At 32.5% G+C, this 24,113-nt stretch overlaps 2 protein-coding genes across 5 annotated transcripts in view; both read right to left on the bottom strand.

The window, feature by feature from the left end:
• Positions 1 to 8,389, bottom strand: part of LOC123679935 (nucleoside diphosphate kinase 7) — a 42,379-nt gene extending 33,990 nt beyond the window's left edge. The window contains exon 1 of the mRNA XM_045617511.1: positions 8,237 to 8,389. The gene's annotated coding sequence lies outside the window, so the exon portion shown is untranslated. The remainder of the gene's footprint in view (positions 1 to 8,236) is intronic.
• Positions 8,390 to 17,346: 8,957 nt separating this feature from the next.
• The window catches only part of LOC123679932 (protein O-GlcNAcase), a 64,653-nt gene continuing 57,886 nt past the window's right edge, over positions 17,347 to 24,113 (bottom strand). For all 4 annotated transcript variants that reach the window (XM_045617507.1, XM_045617506.1, XM_045617509.1 and 1 more), the window contains one exon: positions 17,347 to 17,717. In XM_045617507.1, the coding sequence (XP_045473463.1) occupies positions 17,590 to 17,717 (128 nt within the window). In that variant the 3' untranslated portion in view covers positions 17,347 to 17,589. The remainder of the gene's footprint in view (positions 17,718 to 24,113) is intronic.

The raw sequence follows: 24,113 nt of genomic DNA, 5'->3' as shown, positions 1-24,113 counted from the left end.
TCAAAACGGGATACGCAAATGAGATATGGAAATACCGGGAATTATACATGTACATGTATAACCTATAATTCCTATAGGAAGTTTATTCTGGAGAATGTTTTATTTTTGGTCAATAAACTTATAATAATAATAATTACCTTCGACCTCATGTGGACATAATCAATTTTATCAAAATCAAACAAACAGAACATCTCGCGTTCTGTTTGTTTGAATGCGAATTAAGACGTCTGAGATATAGATTGACGTCAGTTTGACAGATTTGATACCCAATGTCAACCATAAATCTGATGGTATTACAATAGAATAGTCAGTTGACGTCACAGAACAGCTGCTGGGGAGACATCTGAAGCTTTGGATGACTGATATAGGCTTCGATTACTTCAAATTAGCAAAGGCGGCCCTGGACTTAAATTTTGTGGGGGAGGGGTGTGGGGTTCGCCGTTATGGGCTTCAAGTTTTTTGATGGGACCATTTTGTACCTTGTCTACTTGAAACGCATATTAAATGGTTAGGTGGTTCCACTTGCAAATTAGTGTGACCTTCAGATTGATATAACGAGCGATCGCTTAAATTCGTGGTCAAGAGTGCTGTGGAGAAATTAGAGTTGATTTTCTGTGACTACGAGTAGTGCTTAGCTTGTACCATATCACTAACATTTTTTTTTACATACTTTGAATGTGAAAAGAATATGGTACAAGCTAAGAGCTACTTGTAATCACAGAAAATCAACTCTAATTTCTCCACAGCACGAATTTTAATGAAAGCTCGTTACTTAGATCAGTTAGCGAAATCTTGTTTTCAACATGTGCTTACAAATTTGACAGATGGAGTGGAATCTAAACACATTTGAGGGACCAATCTGGGATAAGACATCTGATTCAATTCCCAGGTTTTTCTACAAAAAGTGAACTTTTTGGGTCCCGCGTCGATAAAAGTTTTGTAATAACTCAAACAATAATAAAGAAAATAACTAGAAATATCTAAAACATTACAAACTCAAGAAAAATGCAGCAAAGATGCCAAAGCTGGGGTTTAAGCAAGTAGATAAGTCGAAGATTCAAATTCCACACAGAAAAAATCTTATTTTTATATTCCATATTTTCTTCAATGATTCAAAAATGTTATACAATGAAAAAAATTATAATTAATAGCATAAAATTCGTGGTGTTGTTCAAATAATTTGAAAATGAATGAGACATTAATCATTCCTGAAGGTTTTTGAATGAATAAAGAACATTTTTAAAGAAAAACAGAAATTTAAATTTGGACATTAGAATTATGTGGTTTTATATTGAAGGACACTTGACGATCGATTCTAGGAGAGAAAAAATACTTTCAGTTTTCAAATGACTTTTATTCATCTATTTCATTCATACTTATGCTGAATTCAAATTAAAATGCTGAAGTATCAATACAAAATTATTTCTATATAATCCTTGGTGTGTATGCTTCTATATTCACTCTGAGAGCTAAAAATAAAAGACTAAAATTTTTTTTATACCATGCAAAATTGTATTCTATATGGGTTCTCCAGTGCTCATCAAGAAACTTTTTATAAAATTCACTCATTTCCTCGGCAGATAAAAGACGTTTTTCTTCACCTGGAATCTGACGTATATCAATGAATTTCTGCTTCTCCTAAAAATATTAATGAGTTCAATCAAAAAACAATTTCGACATTGAAAATTATTCAGAAAGTAGGTAGACTGACCCGATAAAAAATAATTAAAAATGTGTAACAATGGCCTACATGTTAATTTTATGTTGTTAAGGTAGGTACTTGAGTCATCTCCAAAAAGCAAAGAGTCATGGTTACACAGCAGCATTTGAAATTCTTCAATGTATGATGTGAGCAGGTCAAAATTTGAAAGATACTTATTATCTTCAAATCACTGAGTTAAAAAAATTCTGGCATAGGTCAGTTTCCTGAATATCTTATTCAAAGTGGAGAATTTATCTTACCCTCAGAAATTTAGTATTATGTGTTGACCAAAAATTTTGGTTCCATTGATGGGTAGCATCTTGCATACATCTCAATTGTTCTTGCAACTTAGTTTCTGTAGCACATCTTTTCCTAATAATAGGTCTCAAATTAGAAACTGGATCAGGAGGTCCAATTAAATCTACTTCATCTCTAAGAAGACTGATAACTTGGTTTGGATTGCCTTTCTCTAAAAAAACTGTTTCTTCTACTGGAGAGCTTTGAGATCTATGAACCTGGTGATACAGAAAACATGAATTAGCTATAAGCTTCTGAGAGGCATCTTGTTACAAAAGCCTTAGATAGTCAAGATAGAAAAGACTGACCAAAAAAAAAACTTCAACTTTAAAAAATGCAAGATATTTTAAGTTATTACGCACAAATTGAAAATATTTATCAAAATGCTCTAAAGAAACCTTGTTTTTATTTTTTATAACATCTCAAATGAAAATATTCTTTGTAACATTTCGTTACAGATGCAACAATACTTAATGTGGACTAGTATGGGTCTAAGACTCCATATGCATCATAGATTATCTTTAAATGGCAATAACTTTTTCATTTCCATTTAATTTCAATAGAACAGATCCACAATGGTAGCACCAAAATTTTAAATCATGCAATAGACGCAATCCAATCTTTAACAATAAGAGATAGCTAAGCACTTGATCTGCGAAAATTCTTCAAAATGAACTCCAAAATGGAGAACTAAGAATTTCAACATCTTCGAATAAAACGCCAAAAATCAGACATTAAAAAAAAAAATTGAAAATAAATCACCGGACATTATAATATTCAGTCACACTTAATTGGAAATAATAAAAAAAAATTCCTGATAAACAGAAGTTGACAATATCTGTGAAGACTCAAAAAATAATCAACAGCAAACAATAAAACCACAACAAAACTTAAAAACAAGCAATGCGCATATTTACTATTATTTTAACATATTTTTCGCTCCTTTAAGAAAAATGTTAGAAAAAAGTGACAAATAGTACTTATTATATAATTTTATGTTTTCATAGCATATCTCACAACAGATTTTAAGTGAAGATGGATTGAGAATATGTACCACATTAAAAATTTACATGTAGCATTAAATACAAATTTGCACGAATACCACAAAAAAAAATAAAATGTAACGCCCTATTTTTCGAAAACAAAGCGTTTGCGGGGGCCTATATTAATAGAATTTTTCCTTCTTTTTTTACAACTAACTTAGAAACACCCTGTATATTATATCACATGTATATTATATTAGGTCGTATAGACAATGGCAGCAGTCATATAGAGATCAAGGAGGAGAGAGAGGGGTACTTGAAGAATATTTTATGAATAAAACCTGACAAAGCTGATTAATGGTGTGATTTATTTTATGTGTGCTCCAATCTATTATAATATATACCACACAGTAAAAAACGATAAATTACATTTTGTGGAACCCCCATAGTTAAATTAATAGAAGAAATAATCTTCAATAAAGATTCTTATTGCTTAGAACTATCTGTTGAAAAAGGCGATTAAATCTTCAGAGTTGGTGGAAGTTTAGTTGTTTGAAATAACTTGCTAAATAAATATTATTATATTAAGTCAATCCTCAATCGGGAATATTTCACAAAAATCACATAGTTATTCTTTAGAATAGAAGAGAAATAATAAATAAAATCACATAGTTATTCTTTAGAATAGAACGAGTTAACTACAAGGGGACAGTGGTCCATTATGCTGATGATACCAGCATTTTGATTATTGAAAACCAATGGCCAGAATTAAAGGAAACGGCTTCGAACTACTGGCACTTGCCAATTCCTGGTTCAGCAATAATAATCTGATACTAAATAAGGAAAAGACCAATGTTTTAATGTTTCACATCAGATCAGGTATAGAGAACCCAAGTAGCATAAAATTAAATGACCAAACATATAAAGTTGATAAATGTGTAAAGTTTCTTGGAGTCTACATTGACTGTGAATTGAATTGGAAATATCAAATTGAGTATGTCGCAAAGAAGATTTCATCAGCAGTTTATGGATTGAAGTTCGTTGCCAGATATTTGAAAGTTAACACATTGAACACGATATATCATGTTGCAATAGAATCTAGATTAAGATTTGTAATAATATTCTTTGAATCAGGAAATATGTCTTCTCTTTTCATACTTCAAAAAAAGGCACTAAGAATAGTGTTCAATTTGGAAAGAATTACATCATGTCGTGGGATCTTCAGAAACAATGAAATTTCAACAGTATATGTATACAGGAATGCCTCATATTTCTACATAAAAATAAGGAACTGTTCATCAATAAAAATAAGACAAAATACAGCATAAGAAACTGGAATTATACATAACCCAAGATAAGTTCAACTAGCACTCAAGACAAAGTGGAATATTAAATTTTATTGTGTTGTCCACAAAACACAATAAAAATACTCAATGGGTGTAGTACTTGCGACTCAAGTCGATTATGTGAACATTATGAACCAAATTTCATCAAAATCGTACCAGTAGAAGTTTGTGCATGCTCAACAGGCAGCAACAAAATATCATTAAAATCCTATATGAATTGTAAAAGTTAAAGCTGTCAAAAGGGTTTGTGGACATAACATCAACATATAGACGCGAAACCAAGATTATACAAAATCGTTTGAAACACATTTTGTGAAGGAAAATCTCGAATACAAGGATCAAAACTGTTTTTTCCAGAAGTATCACAAAGCATCCCCTACTTTGGGTGGACTAGAAAGCAATACTTACAGAAGAATGTTGAAGTATATGCTGGAAAATAAGGTAAATTATCACGGGTAAGAGGGACAAGCATTTAAAATCATAATAAAATATATTCGCAACCTGTTTGGACTCACAACTTCTTTCGTGTTGAAGACTTATACCATTCATCCAATTTCAGTGAAAGAAAGGCTAAATGTGAACAAATTTTCGGTAATTTGGAGATCAACGTATACCAACAGACAGAATTTTCAACATTAAATCTTTCTATTGAAGATATTAGAAACCATACAGAGTGTTTTCAAAGGTGAATTGTGTTCAAACAGATAGTAGAAATTATGAAATTAAACCATTTCACAAAAAACGCCTATATAAAATATATAAATTCTTTTATGCTGATAAGTTCTTCACTCGGAGAGAAGAATAACCTTTGAAAACAGTCGTATACAAAATTTTAATATAAGGAACTTATAAAACTCACCACTATAATGGATCCAACTTTTTCACAGAAGACGTTGAAAGTGTTCACCGTTAATTTGATATACGCACTCTCTTGCCCCGCATTATAATGAGTGGCTAGAAGCAGCAACAAAAAAATCAGGCAGTCCACGAATAACTTCACAGGCACTTTCAATACGATATCTCAATTCTTCAACAGTAATCACGTCTGCTTCACGAAACACCAAGATTTTCAAATTACCTCGCAGGAAAAAGAGCAGGGATTTAAAATTAACAAGAGTCAATAAGTTGCATAAACAGTTCCGATAAGCACTGACCATGTGATCTCAGCAAAAGCTGAGAAAACTCATAGCTGTACTAGAAATTCTCGGAACAGCATTTGACGTCTTGGATGATACAGCCCAATAAATATATTTATTTTAATATTTCCACCTTCTTTAAAAAGGTTTGCCTTTGATAACAGATATTTGGCAAACATTATAGATAGAAATGTAATCCATCATCTCTTATTTGATTTTTAATAAGTAAAAGGGGAAGAAAAACCAATCTATGCCCACTCCAAATAATTCATTAAAATGGCAAATGTCTACTTATGATTCGATCTCTAAAAGATCATCTTCAGGCCTTACTATTTGAAAAGAGAACAAACAGAGCAAATTATAGATAAGTACCATACCAGTAAATGATTTTTAATGGAATATCCTAATTATTAATAATATAGATAAATCCACCATTACTAATCATGTTCTAAGAACAGGGCATGATATATTGGATGTTAATAACCCATTATAACCTTTGTCTAATAGAAGTGCAATGGATGATCAAGAGAAGTTGTAGCCAATAGTAAACTAACAATTAAATGATGTCACAACAAATCAGACATGACAACTTTATCTACCTTGAAAACTAAAAACACCGGAGTTTATGTTGTAAGCCCTTTGCTATGTGTATACCGATGTACTTATTCTGATTGTGCATATATATTTCATTTTTAATAAGAATTCGTTTGGGTTATTTCGATGTAACTTCCATCTGCTATACTCATTTATATACGCATTTATATAAAATACTGATTTTACAAGATATTGAATGATTCATAATCAATCCTCCAGTATACAATGAAACATTCAGAAATGAAAATCATAATTTGCTTTGTAAGCAGTAAAAGAATTGTCTTGGCAGAGTGGCATATTTTCCTGACAACAAGTCATTACTAAAATAAATAAACTATAATGATTGATTATGAAAGTGACTCCATTTCATGAATACACTGTCGGGGATGATCACTCCTACAAAGTTCTTATCCAAAGCGATTTTTTTTGTTAGCTAGCAATGGAGAGGTCTTCTAAGAACTGGCGTTCGATCAAAATCTGGCAGTTATACAGTTTCTGATAAACCTCCCCTAAGTTATGTGCTTCCCCTGCAAGGGAGCCAGTGAGGTTGAGGGGCATATTCTTATTAAGATCCAAATTTATTTTAATATGAAGTTCCAATGAAAGCTTTTGGAGTGAATTATCTCCGGAAGATTCTGTCAGAGAATATTTCTCTTTCAGATTTTCTCAAAACTCTTTCTTATAGGTGTATTTTCCTTTATCACAGAAAGGCTTTGAACAAATAAAAGACATTCTTGCAAATGTATTGGCCACTTTGATTCCACTTTTATAAGTGATAAAAACTTTTTATTATAGCCCAATTCATTAGGAAGTATAGTATTATCAATATTTAAAAATTTAAAAATTCAAAATTATCAAAACTGTGAAAAACACAATGGTTTATTTTTTTTCCTATCCTAACCAATGCTTCAACAAAAAAAGAAGAAACATTAGTTATTGAAATAATGATTGAAAAATCCTAGTCCTAGCTACTAAAAATATCATGATTTACATACAAGTTGATATAAAGACCAATTTTAGAATATTTCTGTCCTATTATAATGAATTGTAGAAAACCAGCATTTGAAAATGTAAAAATTATAGAAAGAAACATCTCAACAAAATAGAATTTACAAAAACATACAACCAATTTGAATCAAAATACAAAACTTGCATTCAAAATTTCACATGAGACTAAAAGATGAGTCAGATATTGAATTCAACTAAGAAGACCATAACATATATTGAATATAAGTTTAAAAAAAAAAATTCTGATATTTGATTTGTACTAAATATAAATGTAAATACATACTTCTTTTTTTTGTGAAATATTTTTTAAAATTCAATAAGCTGGAGATTGATTTCTCGTCTGTGGCAATAATGAACAGCTCTCTTAATAATATGAGAAAAAACAAAAACACAGCATCAGTTTGGAGTCGTCATTTGGGTCATGATAATTTTTTCATTTCATGTCTGAATGAAATTGAGGAGCTTTTCAAAATAGTCCTCTGCTCTTTCTTTTGTATAATAATATCATTTAAAAAATTTGACAGAAAAATGATATACACCCCTCTAATATTTTAACATGTAATAGTGATGAATGCTAAAATCAAATTGATAGATCGAAGAGTGATGCTATCTTCAACAACCTAAATAGGAGTCAGGAATTTAGCTCTAGACTTCATATTCTTTGAAATTATGGAGTAACTTCTTCTCTATATGAAGTACAGCAGATTATTGCATGCTGGAATGCGATGTATACGATCAAATAGTGGCAGAATGAGAATAAATTCAGGAAAACCCATGATTGTAGAATCCAGGAGAAAGGGAGAAAAGTCTAATACACCATAGAATGAGAATAAACCAAATATCTCTGAAGACGCAGTATCACGCATCTCCTACTGCAATAATGTTTCGACATGGGAATATTATTCATTTGGTAATTATAAACATTTTTGTCTCCAAGAAATAAAAAAATTAATCAGATTAAATACATACATGCATAACAATAAAAAAAAATCGAAATACGAAGTAATCATCTTCTGCAGTGCATACCGAATCAAGAATAAGTAATCAACGATTTCAATTGAGTTTTAATGAAATATTCACACAAAAAAATCTATGTGAACTCTTCATACATAATGATAAATTATTCCAACCGAAGAATTATCCTGAACCAATATTACATAATGCACTTACGTTGAAATAACGTTTTCCTAAAGCGAACCTTCTCAGTATTCCATGATTTACTTGTAGCGTCATAATTAACAAATATTCCTTCAGCAACGACAAAGGTACATTTCTGATATTCGTTTGAATTGAACAGTTTCTTGTTTAGTTATAGTCCTATGACTTCTGAGGTTATATTCACGTCAAAGCATAGAGTTTTGCGTCACAGATAAGTGTCATCTGTCTTGTTTTTTTTTTGTTTAATACTCAAGAGTTGGAAATCGTTGAAGGATAAACACTATTCTATGGTTTCAATACTGTGATGACGCCAACTTGACAGATGTCCGTCCATGTTAAGGTGGCCCGATGATGATGCAATCCAACGATCTTTTCAACAAGTACGCAGTACGCACACACATAGAAACGATATAAAAATTATTATTAAAGTAGATAAAGTTGGCTCATGTGTTTTATTTACATAAATAAATAACTAGCTAGTATTAAGAATTATAAAACTAATTTCTAAAGTGGTGGAGTCGCCGAGGCACGTGTACGGTAGAAGACAGGTGAACATTTCAAAATAATTATAAAGGAAAACCGGTGTGAAATGTAAGTACGATATCAGTCAAGTAAGGCCTATAATATTGCATGCTCAAAGTTGATTCCATTGAGTGTATTAATTAAGAAGGAAAGTTGCTAAAGTAGCTAAAGGAGATTAAGGGAGTTGAATCATATAGTTTAAAGATAAAAAAAAAGGGGCAGAATAAACCTGCTGCTAAAATTAAGTCGATAGGAATAAATCTATTGACTAAGAAAAACTAAGTAAGTAGAAAGAAGTTAAAGGAGCAAAAATAAATTATTGATAGTAAAAAACAGTTCATTCAAGAATGAATCTAAAAATATAAATAAATAGTTTTGAAGAATCGGAATAAAGTAGTTTAAAGTTGAAAGTATTAACTCAATGGTACAAAGGTGAACATATATTTGTAGTAAAGAATATAAGTGGATATAGAGAAAAATTATGTAGGATATAAGTTGCAAGTAATCAAGAAAGAATAATTATAAAATAGAAAGTCTTTAAAGTAGATTAAAGTTGAAAAATAATAATAAAGGAAATAATATTTCAGAAAATGGACGCTGAAAATACAAATGTTAAACAAGAGATGGAAAAACTACAATTACAAATTAAAGAACTTAAAGAAGCGATAAACATGAAATCAGCACCTAAAGTAGCAGGAAATCCACCGTTCATACTAGACAAAGATACACCGTTTAATGTATGGAAAACGGTGGTGAATAATGAATTTAAATCATTTGGATATGAGTATCTCTTAGACAATGAGATACCAAAACCTCCATTGTCTGAGGATGAGAATGCCAAAAGGACAGGATTTGCCATATCATACCTGTTGAGCAGATTAGATGATAATTATAGGAAAGTAGTGTGTCAATTGAAAACTCCTGTTGAAATACTAAATAAAATAGAAAACATAAAAAATCCAACAATGTCCTCGTCAAAATTCGCTACAAAAAGAACATGGAACTCTGCTAACTTTGACAAGAACCATGAAAATGCTGTTGATTTTATTATACGATTTGACGATCTCAAAACAAAAGTAGAAGCATTCGGGGAGCCTCTTGCTGAGAGAGAAGTTGTTGAAAACTTTCTCATGGCCATAGATAATAGCTACCCCGAACTTATCAGAAAATATGATGCATCTGGTGAAAAATTGTCTCTGGAAGAGTTAAAATCTCTCCTAATAAATGAAGAAGGAAGAGAAAAAGAAACCCTAGAAAGAGCTAATGAAGGTCAAGCTCTGAATACAGATGTCAAGAAAAAGAAAGTAGAGTCAAGTTCAAGAAACAAAAATATAGTTTGCTACAAGTGTGGCAAACCAAATCATTTTAGCAAAGAGTGTAAAAACTCTAAACAGATTTGCTATAACTGTCGAGAATTGACAGATGATCATGATGCAGCTACGTGTCCGAAACCAGCATACCGAGGTAGAAATAAAGTAGGCTACCGAGGAGGTAGAGGAAGAGCTGCATACATGAGAGGACAAAGAGGTGCATTCAGAGGAGTTAACAAAATAAGAGGCAGAGGAATCCTCAAACCAAGAGTTCGTGGAGGAGCTCGAGGTTATTTTAAGGAAAGAAGTGATACAATGTATCAGAAAATGAAAATGACTGATCCTCAAGGAAAAGAAATAAGCGTCTTCATGGCAGTAGATGCAGATGAAACAACGCATGGGGAAGCTAACTATGTACACGAAGAGGACACTCAGAATACAGGTGAGTCTTACATAAAATTTATAGCAGACACTGGGGCTACAGAACATATGGTAAATCAGTTAGACATACTGTCAAATGTTTGTAAAATAAGTAATGGTGGAATTATAAAAAGTGCTAATAGTAAAGCAGATTTGAAAGTAGAATATAAGGGGACCATTATAGCTAAAGGGAATAATGGTAAAATAATTAAACTTAATAATGTTTTGTATTCCAAAAATTTATCTAAGAATTTGTTTTCAATTAGGAAGCTTATTGATAAAGGTGTTTTGATAAACATAAATAAAAATGAAATTAAATTGAAGAATGAAAATACAGGAAATGTCATAAAAACAGGTAATTATGATGGTAAATTTTGGTGGTTAAAGTTTGAACTTGTAAATCCAAAAATTATTAATGTAGGCAAAAATAGAATAGAAAGTTTCTATCAAAACGTAGAAAATGTAAAGGTTATGGAGAACGAAGGGAGTGATAAAAGTATCGAAAGTCCTAAAATAAATAAAGACAAGGAAAATTTGGTTGAAAATGAAATAGAATATGAAGAAATAGAATCTGATAATGAAGTTGAAAATGAAATAACATATGAAGAAATAAATGATGAAGATACTTTACAAAAGTATTTAGAGACTGTTAGTGAAATGGAATTAGATGACATTCAACAACTAAATAATAGAAAAGTAGAAAGTTTGAAAAATGACATTGGTCTGTTATGGCACTACAGATTAGGGCATGTGTCTAAAAGCTATCTAGAGAAGGCAGCCAAGCTAATCCCAGAATTAAAGAATGTTAAATTCACTAAAGCAATAACTGACTGTGAAGTATGTGCCAGAGCAAAAATAACTAGACAACCTTGCAATACCAAAAGGTATCAATACAATGAACCTTTAAAACTCATTCATACAGATGTGATGGGACCCATATCCCCATGCACATATAAATATGGAGCAAGGTATATAATCACTTTCATAGATGATTATACCCGATATGCATGGGCATATCCAATGGCAGATAAAAAGGGAGTGCATATTGCTCTTAGCAAAATGATGGAAAATGCTAAAATATTGAAGGGCGAAAATGCAAAAATAACATTCTTAAGGTTAGACAATGGTACAGAATACTGTACTGAAAACATGAAGAAATTGATTGAGAAAGAAAGAATTACTTTGGAACATACTCCACCTTACACTCCAAATCTTAATGGCACTGCGGAAAGATTTAATCGAGAATTACAAGAGAAAATAAGGAGTGTAATTCTGGATTCTGGCTTTCCACAGCAGTTGTGGGCTTATGCTCTACAGTTTATACTAAGCATATACAACAAAACACCAAAGAGTAGAATCGATTTCAAAATACCGTTTGAAATGATTACAGGAAAGAAATGTACAATAAGGTATTTCAGAAGATTTGGAAGTGTGGGATTTGCCTTAGATCCAATGATAAAGGGAAAATTCTCAGAGAAAGGAAAACGAGCTTTTCTGATAGCATGTGGGGACACATATTATACTCTTATTGAACCAGAAAGTGGAAAGTTTATAAAAAGCAAAGATGTTAGATTCATTGAATCTAAAACATATGGAAATTACTTCAATAAAGACAATAGACAGAATGTAATTTATGACCAACAAGTAGAGAAAAATGAAACAGGATCAGAATTCTTCACAGAAGATTTGAATCCAAAAAGAATTACAGAGCAAAGTAATGTAAATGATATTAGAGAAAAATTTACTGCTCTAATAGGTGATAGAAAAGAAAATATAAGTAGTGATGACTTTAATGATGAGGAACCAGAAAACTATGTTCAGGCTATTGGCAGTAATGAAAGAAAGAAATGGCTGGAAGCAATAGAATCTGAATATAACTCGCATAAGAAAAATGAAACATGGTCATTGATTGAACGAAATCGTGTTCCTAAGAGTCAGTCTATAATGAGTACCAGGTGGTTATTCAAAAGAAAAGAAGAATCCAATAATGAGATAAGGTACAAAGCTCGACTCGTAATAAGAGGCTATGCTGATACAAACAATTATGACATCGGAGAAGTTTATGCTCCTGTAGCTAGACTATCAGATGTTAGATTTCTGTTGATAATAGCCAATAAGTATGACTTAGAATTACACCAGCTGGATGTGAAAACAGCCTTTTTGAATGGTGTGCTAGAAAAGGAAGTGTTCATGGAAATTCCTGAGGGATATGAAGGAGGAGATGAACTAAGACAAAATTATGTCTGTAAATTGAAAAAGGCTTTATATGGACTAAAGGTAAGCCCAAAAAGATGGTATGAAAGGTTCCAACTGACAATGAGCAGTTTAGGCTTGGAAAAATATCCCCTGCAATCATGTATGTTTATATGGAGGAAAAATGGAAAATTTGTTATATTACTATTATATGTAGATGATATTTTGATTGCTAGCAATTGTAAAAGTAAGTTGAATCAAATTAGGAATGATCTACAAAAGGAATTTGAAATGACTTATTTGGGTTGTCCTGAAAAATTCTTAGGAATAGAAATAAAAAGAGATCGAAATAACAGAACAATATACATTCATCAGAGAAAATTTATCATAAAAATGTTGCAAAAATTCAAAATGCTTGATTGTAAACCAGTCAGCACCCCAATGGTGACAAGAGAGACAGAAAGGAAGGGAGAAATAGAGTGTGAACGTCCTTCTCGAAAGGTATTTCCTTTCAGAGAGGCAATAGGAAGTTTACTATATCTCTCAAGTGGAACAAGGCCTGATATTACATACGCTGTAAATATGTTAAGTAGAAAACAAAATAATTATAGCATGGAAGATTGTATGAAAGTTAAAAGAATATTCAGGTACTTGAAAGGAACGGTAAACTTAGGTCTTAAATACAAAGGTATAGGAAATAATTTGGAATGCTATGTTGATGCATCTTTGGGGACTGGTGATCTGAATGGAAGATCAACAAGTGGAATTTTGATTAAGTTGTTTGATGATGTAATTTTCTGGCGAACTAAGAAACAAACTCATGTTGCTCTGTCATCTGCAGAGGCAGAATATATTGCAATGTCTCTAGGGTGTAAAGAAGTAGTTAGCATTAGAGAAATGTGCAAACGTTTCATTCAGGTCAATATCATTCCTATAATGTATGAAGACAATAAGGCAGCAATCAATATTGCAAAGTCTGAGGATTCTCAAACATTAAAACATATAGTGAAATTATGTTTTCATTATATTAGGTTTGAGATATCAAAAAGAAACATAATAATTAAGTGGGTCAGTACTAAAAATCAATTAGCAGATGCTTTAACGAAGCCTTTAGGGAGTCTTAAATTCAATGAATTCAAAAATTTAGTACTAAATGAAATTAATACTGAATAATTTGTTGCAGGAAATGAAGATATTTTTGAATGAACAAGGAACTGGAAAGTGGAAGTTCATAAGGAGGCAATATTTATTTTTATTATGTAATACAAAGAAGTTAATGTTGATAAAGTAGTTAATGTGTTGAAAATCACTCAAATTTTTTATTGATATCTAGGAAGATAAAGAGGTTTAAGTTGTTTATTATGTTGATAAAGTAGAATAACTATTTAAGAAGGTAATGCAGATAATGTATTATATTGAATAAAACAGTTTATGTTGATTAAAGAAGTTAATGTTTGTTTTATTTAAAAAATAATAATGAAAGGTAGTTATCAGAGGTATAAAAGGATTTCAGGAAGCGTAATGTGTTCCTGTAGATAGAAAGTTTTTTTTTAACAGGTTAGTTAGATCCGAAGAAGCATCAAAATGAATGGAATCGTCAGCAATATTTGAAGCAGAGGTTCAAACATCACCGACGAGAAGGGAGCGTTGAAGGATAAACACTATTCTATGGTTTCAATACTGTGATGACGCCAACTTGACAGATGTCCGTCCATGTTAAGGTGGCCCGATGATGATGCAATCCAACGATCTTTTCAACAAGTACGCAGTACGCACACACATAGAAACGATATAAAAATTATTATTAAAGTAGATAAAGTTGGCTCATGTGTTTTATTTACATAAATAAATAACTAGCTAGTATTAAGAATTATAAAACTAATTTCTAAAGGAAATCAATGATCTAAAAATACTAACATTATGTAGGTGGCGTTAGTTTTGAACAATACTTTCAAAAGTATTGATATTACAGATAGTGTTGAAGCGAGGAGTATCGATACTGATCATATCATATCGCTTGTAAAGAATCGATATATTAAATATCGAATAATATATATAATGGAGAAATTGTTAAAATCGATGATTATCTTTTATATTTTCCCTAATTTGTTCGGTAGGTATATGAAATATATGTATATATGTGATGTCAGATAGACAATTTGTCATTAAAAAAGTTGCGTTTGATGAACGTGTTTTCATAAGTTAATTTTCTTTCTGAAAACTGAAAATATTCCTGTTTCACAGTTATAGAAATATTTCCTGCAAGTCCAAACTTCAATCAATCAATCAAATCTTTATTTCCATAAGACAATTATTACATTGTATCGGAAACGTCAAAAATGTCAAAATATAGAAATATCAACAAACTTCAACATAGAAATCAAAAACAATTATATAAACATATATAAAACTTATATTAATGTACAGGACAGTTAAAAAAATCTTGCACAGTATAAAAAGTATTCTGCATCAAAAATGCTTTAAGACGCGTCCTAAACATCTTAAGTGTTGAACTGGACCTAACAAATGATTAAAAATACGTGGTCCTAGATAGGTGTACTCTGAGCAATTCTGTATTTTGCAACCTGCGTGTGAATCAATCCTTTTCGGCCTGTATTCATGTTATGAATCTCTTCGTTACGTTTGAAAGAGCTTATGTTGCTATAAATATAACACGAAATTTCAAAAATATATAAACTGGCAAGCGTCAAAATATTGCCGGACCTAAAAGCCAGTTTGCAGGTTTCTCTCCTAGGGATGTTAAAAATGCACCTCAAAATTGCTTTCTGTGCAACAAATACATCCTTTGATTTGGTTGAGATGCCCCACAAGCAGATTCCATATCGAAGACGAGATTCCACTTGAGCATAATAGATACTCACAAGCTGGTCAACATCCAGCACCGCCCTTAAGTTTCTAAACATGTAACAGAAATCAGTTCAAAATAGCTATCTAAAACTGTTGAATTTGAGGAAATATCAAAGTCAACAAAGAAATTTTAGAAGTAATATTTTTTAAATTTGATGGCGTACAAACATGATATTTAATAACATTTTTTGAAAAAAATATGGATTTAGATCAACTTCCACCATACTTTCTAATAGTGAACCTGCATGAAGACTGGATTCGATGGAATTCTAAATTATAAAATAACTTCTTGTGATAACTTTCCGACTGTTAAAATTGTACCTAGATGCCCGTGATATTATTTTCAAAAAATGAACAATTAATAATTATTTAAAATACAAGCAGGAAGGCGTTAGAGGTGAAACATAGAAGCGGCCTTTTCAGGCGCCTCTATTTGAGGGGCGGCAATTCGGCCAAGTTTGCTGGCCGCCTTTTTATATTTCATTCTTGATTCTCGAAAATAACATCCGTCTCGCTGCGTTTATCAACATTCCCTGCAATAAAATTCCCATACGGCCAGCACTAATCCACCTATATAATAAATAACACATGGCAGTCGAACCAATATAAACAGACTGTCCTGTTACCCTGATTGAAAGAGGGATAAAATCATTATGTAAGCCACAGAGGCAAAAAACCAGTACATTTTTGGTCCAAATCAAACTGTCTTATAATATAACGAATTTTAGGAATGAATAAAAGTTTTCTAGAAGAAATTTTTTTGCAGAAATATTCAATAATAGTCAGTCCTCGTCGCCATTATTTTTTCCATAAAAATTCCATTAAACCATGAATCGTTGATTTTTTACTAAAGGTATGGCATGTTGCTGAAATTGTCATAAAAAAAAGCTGTCTAATGATGCAATAATATACTGGGTGTGCCATTTGAAATAAGGAAGTAGAATTATGTTTCCGGTATAACCGAAAATTGTTGAGACACTAGTCGTTTTCGTGAAATTTTTGTAGAAAAATTTTTTTTGTACCTCTTAGTGACAAAGTTAAAGGGGGGATCAAATTATGGTGAAAACCCGGTACATATGTATACAATAGTCCAATGTACCTTTTCTTATAGTTCAAATTTCCCCTTTTATATGACACTTTCCATTTTGAAAGATGTTTAATGAACCTATTTGAAACTAATAGGAATGATACGATTCAAGATGGTTATGAAGGCAAAACTGTGTATTATTTTTTTATATTTCTTGTGTCATTCGTGTTCAGTAGATTATGCTATTCAATCATGGAAAGATACACGCTTCGACGACGTTAAGAAATGGTGAAATTACTTTATGAAAATCGATGCTTATTTGTCGATACAGAGAGAAATGGTTTTCAATACTATTGGCTAGAATAATTTACGTTGTGCTTTGAAGGAGGCCAAGCCAAAACTGTCTCTGGTCGGTGAGTACCTCAGGGTAGCTTTTTGGAATCGCTCATTTTCTCCCTATATTTCATTCCTCTTGGCTCACACTTGAAATCATTTTCATCTCTGATCACTTGCAAACGCAAACTTCCACAAGAAAGAACTGATAATAACTATAGAATATCCAATTTCTGGCGACAAATAAAATTTTTATTACCTTGTTCCCTCATCATTGGTTAGGTACGCCTAATTTGATCATGATTGGATTTTCGGCAGAATTTCAATTTGCAAGAGCGCGTAGTGTCGACTGTGCGTTCTGTTTTCGTTTTTTATTTTCAATTTGATAGCATTATTTTAAGTATGGGGTAGATGAGAGGGCATGAGTTAGGCTTCATTAAAAAAATAGGAAAATTAAAAAACATTTGTATTCATCAATCAAATTTACATATGAACAATGAAAATATTGAATACTAATTCCTCTTGATGTATTACTTTAATACGTCACATTTAAATTAATTATTCGAATTAGTTAATTCATTTTATCAATCACAAATTACCTATAAGTTATGTATAATTTCCTTATAGTAATACAACATCAGAGTCATCCATTATTATTATTAAATAAGTAAATAGGTAAATCCATTTCTTGATTAAAAATTACGATTCATAATTTTTTTACCATCCACAGCCTGCGTATTTTCCACAAAACCAAGTTTACCATAAAAAGTATGAATATAGCTATCCGTGGCTTTCATAGTGGCATGAACACCAAAACAACCTGAAAAATAGAAAATTTTATTAAAATTTCAAATAATTATTGAATTAGATTTGACACTTATACCCATTATGACACGAGGTCTATGGAGGGTGGAAGGAAGGAGGGTAGAAGGGGAATATAAGAATAATCTAGGTAGTAAACAAGGATGAAAGTACTAGCGCCATTGCAGAGAATTTTTGAACCCTTATATATTCATCGTTTTTCTCAACAGTTCTACCATAAGAGATTATTCTCATTCACTCTGTCCTCCATAATAATAATAATCTTTATTGAGAGTTGAATCGACTCCTGCCCACCGCAGATTCCAGGAGCTCCCTGACTCGGAAAGCTGAAACCCGTCGAAGGGTCCCTGTCCAGGGTAACGGACGAAGCCGTGTGGAAAGCAACTCAAGAATTCTACTACCGTAGCTATGTGGATCGTAAAAAGCGATCAAACGCCGTCTCCTCTACTATACGGATGAACCCATGAATGATGGTGAATTTAAAGAATAGGAAAGGAATATAGAACCGCTACCTGAGGTTCGTCAGGGCGTGTCTGGAGCCGGCGCTGTACATTACAGTATGCGGGACGTCGGTGACAGAGTGCTAAGGAGACGGCCGTCTGTCGATCAAAATATCAAAATTCTAGGAGAAGAATAACAAGAGTTTCTCCGACTGCTGAAGGTGCTGCGCAGGATCCCCAACCAGATCTACCAAGAAGACGCATGAAATGGACAAGTTCTATAAATGAAACGATCATGCGCATATACTATGAAGTGACTAAAATGGAAGAGGATAAAATAGGCTACCGGTAACAACTGTTTGCAGAATTCCACAGAAACTACCCCGAACTTTAAGTTTCTGAACAGAGTAGCCGATCAATACCGGGTCATATTGAGAAATAAGCTTGTACCCGATGAGAGACTTAACACCATAAAAAATGAAGCCCAGCTGAGGCTCAGAATATGAAACTCTCTAACGACGAAGCGACAATTGAAGAAAACTACGATTGATACTAAGGAACAAAACAGCGGAGATTTAATACCAGTAAGAGATGACAACATGGCGACGAGTACTGAAAGAAGCATTATGTTTACTGCGGAACTTAATAAACTTAAAAAAGAAACTTTGATATCAATCAATGTTTCAAAAGGTGTACCATCGGGTGTATTACTGTCCAGGGATCTCAAGATGCATATAGAACAGAGTGTTAATACTGACGATAATGAATACTTTCGAGATTCGGTAGATGTAGCGGAAGATAGCCTCAACAGTGCAACTAACATAAACGTTGTTAAACTGTGCAGTGACCTGAAAGTTGCAAAAACACAAGTTGAGTGTCTTCAGAAAATAAACAACAACTTAGAGGTAATAATCAATGATAAAAATATAACAACAAATATCTCAAACACTGTTGCCGGCTCCACCGAAAATTCCTTGACTGCCACCGTCAATGAAAGGAGAATTAATGTCAATGAAAGAAAGGGACTGTGGTAAGGGAATCAAACTACCTGAACAAAACTCTATTGGCATGAGAAATAATACGGACACTTATCCAACGCAAAGTGAACAAGTTAAAAAACAATCTAGAATTGTATGGGGAAGCTCGACAGGTGAATCCGATACAACATTTGCTGCTGCAGCCAGAAGGATGTCGTTGTATGTTGGTAAGGCACATAAAGATGTATCTGAAAACCAAATAGAATTATACCTGAAAAGTAAATTTAAGAAAAACGAGTTCATTATTACCCCATTGCAAGCACATAACGAAGCAACTAGCTGAGCCTTCAAAGTGGGTGCTGACATGTCCCCTATCTACACAACTAATGGACCCTTTTACATGGCCAGAGGGTATAGCAGTAAAGAGGTTTCATTTATTTCGAAAGCCAGCTCGACTTAACTGATGAACCGAGCAGAGTAATAAAAATCTGTCATGTGAATATTCAATGTATCACCAATAAGATCCACTGACTTGAAATGTTTGCTAAAAGTGAGGCTCTGGATCTGATTTGTATCAACGAACACTGGTGTAGTAGTGATAATATCCAACTAATGAACATCCCAGGCTATAAAATTTTTTCATCTTATACCAGAAATGGTCAAGTTCGAGGAGGTTCCATGATATATGTTAGGGATGACATGAACGCGCAGGTAATTGACTGTGAGAACGTTGCTCAAGATGTCGACTATGAATGTTGTGCTGATAACTTAGGTTAGGAAATGTATGTTATTGTATAATTTGTGTATATAGATCACCAAGCGTTGACTTCAACTTGTTTTTGGACAAATCTTATAATTTGCTAAATAAAAGTACTAAAGTGAGTAGGCATCTGATTTTTTTGCGGGGATTTTAATGTAAGGTTCTTTACGGATAGCGGTGAAAAGCGATCCTTGTTGGAGCTGTTGAATTGTTTTGGCTTGGAGCTAACATCGGTTTCTCCATCTAGAGTGTATCATGATGGTTGTGGAAATGTGAAAGAACAAAAGTTAGATTACTTGTCTACTAATATTACTAACGTTGGTACATCTAGGGTTGTCCAACCTAATTTGGGTGATCACTTGGCGCTGATCTGCAGACTGCCGGTGGTCAGTCCATTAGATCTCAATAGGGTAAATCGTAGAACTAAATACATCACGGTAGATTATTGCATGGTAAAGGCTGCCCTGGGCGAGAATGCTTTCGATAGAATATATGAGATTGAAGATGTTGACATAAAATATAACACATTTATAGAGGTATTGAATTGGGCGATTGGTACTAATCTTATTGAACGATTTAAAAGCAATTGCACTAACAATTGGGTCACTAGCGAAATTAAGGTAAGGAGTAAGGAACCTAAGGATCTTTTTTGGCTTTCGAGAATTTTGGGGGATACTACTCTTCTTAATTTATATAAGAGTTATAAAAGAGAGTACAAGTTATTTGTTGAAACAACCAAGAGAAGTCATTATAATAACATACTTATGAACAGTGACAACGTTCAAAAAAGCATTAAAAAATCGTGAATTCGCAGTTGGGAAGATTGAAATCAACTAACACGGGACGCTTATCGATAAAGGACAAAGATCGGTCAATTGATAGTCCAGCTGAGGTGGCTGAAAAATTTGGTAGACACTTCTCAACTGCTGCAAGTGTGGCATTAACGACAAAATATGCTCAATTATCTAATGAGTGTACAGCTCTTTCGGCTGGCTACATAAATAGTCTATTTATAACACATGTTGAAGGAAGCGAAATAATGACAGCAATCAAAAAAGCTGAAAATAAGAGCTCATCTGGTACTGATGGAATAACAATTAGATTGTTGAAGTTCTTGTCTGATACTTTGGTTAAGCCTATAACACATTTGATGAATATGATATGATATGTGATTTGTTTCTCACAATTCTCGATAATCTGACAATGGGGTGCCAAGACATTTTCCTCAGAATGTCTCGAAATTGATGATAGCATCCCACAGACAAACGAATCCGTGAAAATGTTTGCAGTTTTGATGCAATATAGTACTATACGGGTAGAATATAGAAGTACACGTGTTGGAAGCTAACTATGAACGGAACTTCCGATATTAACCCACGAATTCTTGAAAATAATTTTTTTTTTCTATGAACATTTTTTGTTTATTATCATTATTGTTATTACAATTAAGAATGTTACTCTCATTATTATATTGTTTTTGATTGATCTACTCATTCATTTTGCCAACGATCATATTATTAGATATTATTCATTCGTATGTGTGAAGTTCAAAAAGTTCATAGAAAAAAAAATTATTTTCAAGAATTCGTGGGTTAATATCGGAAGTTCCATTCATAGTTAGCTTCCAACACTTGGACTTCTATATTCTACCCGTATAGTACTATATTGCATAAAAACTGCAGACATTTTCACGGATTCGTTTGTCTGTGAGATGCTATCATCAATTTCGAGACATTCTGAGGAAAATGTCTTGGCACCCCATTGTCAGATTATCGAGATTTGTGAGAAAAAAATCACATATCATATGTAAATGACATCAAAAGTGATCACAATTGTTATCCCTGAGGATATATGATTATGATTTTCCCATTTTCCCCCATTACAGCTCGCGATGCCTGGTTATGAACATTTCGGCTAACATATTTGATATTATTGGACATCAGATATATGAGGATTCAGTTATTATGGTCTCTCTTAAAAAAATCTCACAATATGTCGTTTCTAAGTCATGTGAATTATTCTGGCGTCATCTTGTGGCATGAAAAGATGTATGGAAGATCTTGGATATTGTATCTCATTTCATAGCCAACGTGGCAGTGTATAGAAAATTATCGATGGCGGTGCCTAATATAACCAAGGAAGATCATTCCTCAGTCGGGTTCTGGCCACCGAACATCCAAATTCCATCAAAACCAGAAATGAGATTGATGAGCAAAAACCTCGAAAATTGCAAAAAATCCATTTTCAAAGCTCCATATCTGAAAACTGTCCATTTTTGAGCTTTGTGGCTAAGGACTTTTCTGATCAGTTCATCAAGAACTACAACATATCAAAAATTCAGCCAAATTCACGGAAAGCCATTTCCCATACTAAACGTGCGGGGTCCTTTGCTTATTTAATTTTTGTTAATTTAGACTCTCCACTACCAATAATTATTTTTCTGGGCTTTCTATACCAGAGTTCGTAGGACTGAATAGGGTTGTTTTTGTTTTGTTTTTATTTAGAATTTGGTTGTTATCTTCCAACCATTCCTCAGTGTGTATCATTATTGTATTTATCAATTTTTTTAGATCAGGCCATAGAGATTGCACTGCTAGAAGGTTAGTATCAACCTCAACCAATTTACTTATTTTCCATTCTACTTTTGTACCGAAGTCATTTATGTATACAAATAAAAATAAAGGCCCAGCTATACTTCCTTGTTGTATTCCAAATTTCAACTTTAGTTGATCAGATCTTGTGATAACTCCATCAATGTTAATTTTCACAAACTGGGTTCTATCTCTAAAGTATGACCTAACCCAATCAAGTGCAATTCTTCGGATTGCATAGCGCTCTAGTTTTCCAAATAAAATTTCAGGATCTAGACAGTCATAGGCCTTGGATAGGTTAAGGAACAAGCCAAATCCCCATCCTCAAATGCATCTAAAATCCTCTTTAAAAACTGATATATCGCTGTCGGGACAGATCTCCCTTTTAGACAACCATATTGACTTGTACTGAATGAATTACCTATAAAAAACCCCATTATTTGTTTGCAATATGCAAGCTCAAATAATTTTGAAAAGGATGGCAACAGGCTTATAGGACTATAATTTGGGTAATCATCAGGGTGTCCAGTCTTGTATGTTGGTATAATCTCTGCTATCTTTAGTTTCATGGGGAACACTCCAGATTTCAATGAATTATGAATAATATAAGTTAGTGGTTTAATTATTTCATATACAATAGTCTGTTTTATGATTTGATTTGATACTCCATCTATACCACTTGATGATATTTCTTTAAATTCTCAGAAAGTTTTCATAGAATTCATATCAATCGAGTACAGCCGATCAAAATATCTCGGTTAATATTAGTTTCAGGAAAAAACTTTTGAATACACAATTGTAGAGAATTTAATGCTCTTAAATTTTGAAACTAAACGTTTTGGTCGAAAACTACTTAGTTTAGATGTTATGAGCAAAAAACTGAAGAAAGTCCGGAAATGTTGAGGTTCTTCAGCCCTCCTAAAGTTAGTACAGGGTTCTAGTGTTGGGTAACTTGACAGAGTCATTCCACAGCAACACCGAACAACTTATAGAAGTTTAATTAAGTTCGGAATTTTTTCCAGGTAAAATATTTATCTACTGGCTAATAATAGCTCGAATCGTTTTTTGATTACCTTTATATTACAGAGAATTTTTAAGTATCTTTGCATTTCCGATTGATTCAATTGAGCATAATGTTCAATTGTTGAAAGCAAACTCGGACTAATTCACATTTGCTGCAACCAATTTTTATCGAATAAATAATCACAAAAGTAAAAAACATCAAAAATATTGAAACTCATGAGTCGAATCGATTAGTTCTAATTCTGAAATATGGAAATCAAATATATTTGTTGAAATAATTTTAGATTGTTGAAATTGTACTTAGGAATTCAAACAAAATGTATATCGAATTTTTTTTTGAAAAGCGTATTTTTTTATTTAGTATGTCAGATTCAATTCAGAAATGTATCTGGAACATTCACATTATTTTGTATTTCAAAGTATTTTGTATTTGGATACTTTTTATTGTATATCTTGAACATCTCTGCCAGCGATGCCATGCTTTTGGGAATTTGTTATTTGGGTAAAAAACTGGAACTGATAATGAATCGAAAATAATTAAGTATTCAAATAAAATCGGAATGTATAGTACTCGTGAAGAATGAAGGTTCAAAATAGTGATTA

Source organism: Harmonia axyridis, chromosome 5, assembly GCF_914767665.1.
Source record: "Harmonia axyridis chromosome 5, icHarAxyr1.1, whole genome shotgun sequence".
In the NCBI taxonomy this organism is placed as follows: domain Eukaryota; kingdom Metazoa; phylum Arthropoda; class Insecta; order Coleoptera; family Coccinellidae; genus Harmonia; species Harmonia axyridis.
This window is presented reverse-complemented; position numbering and strand designations above follow the sequence as displayed.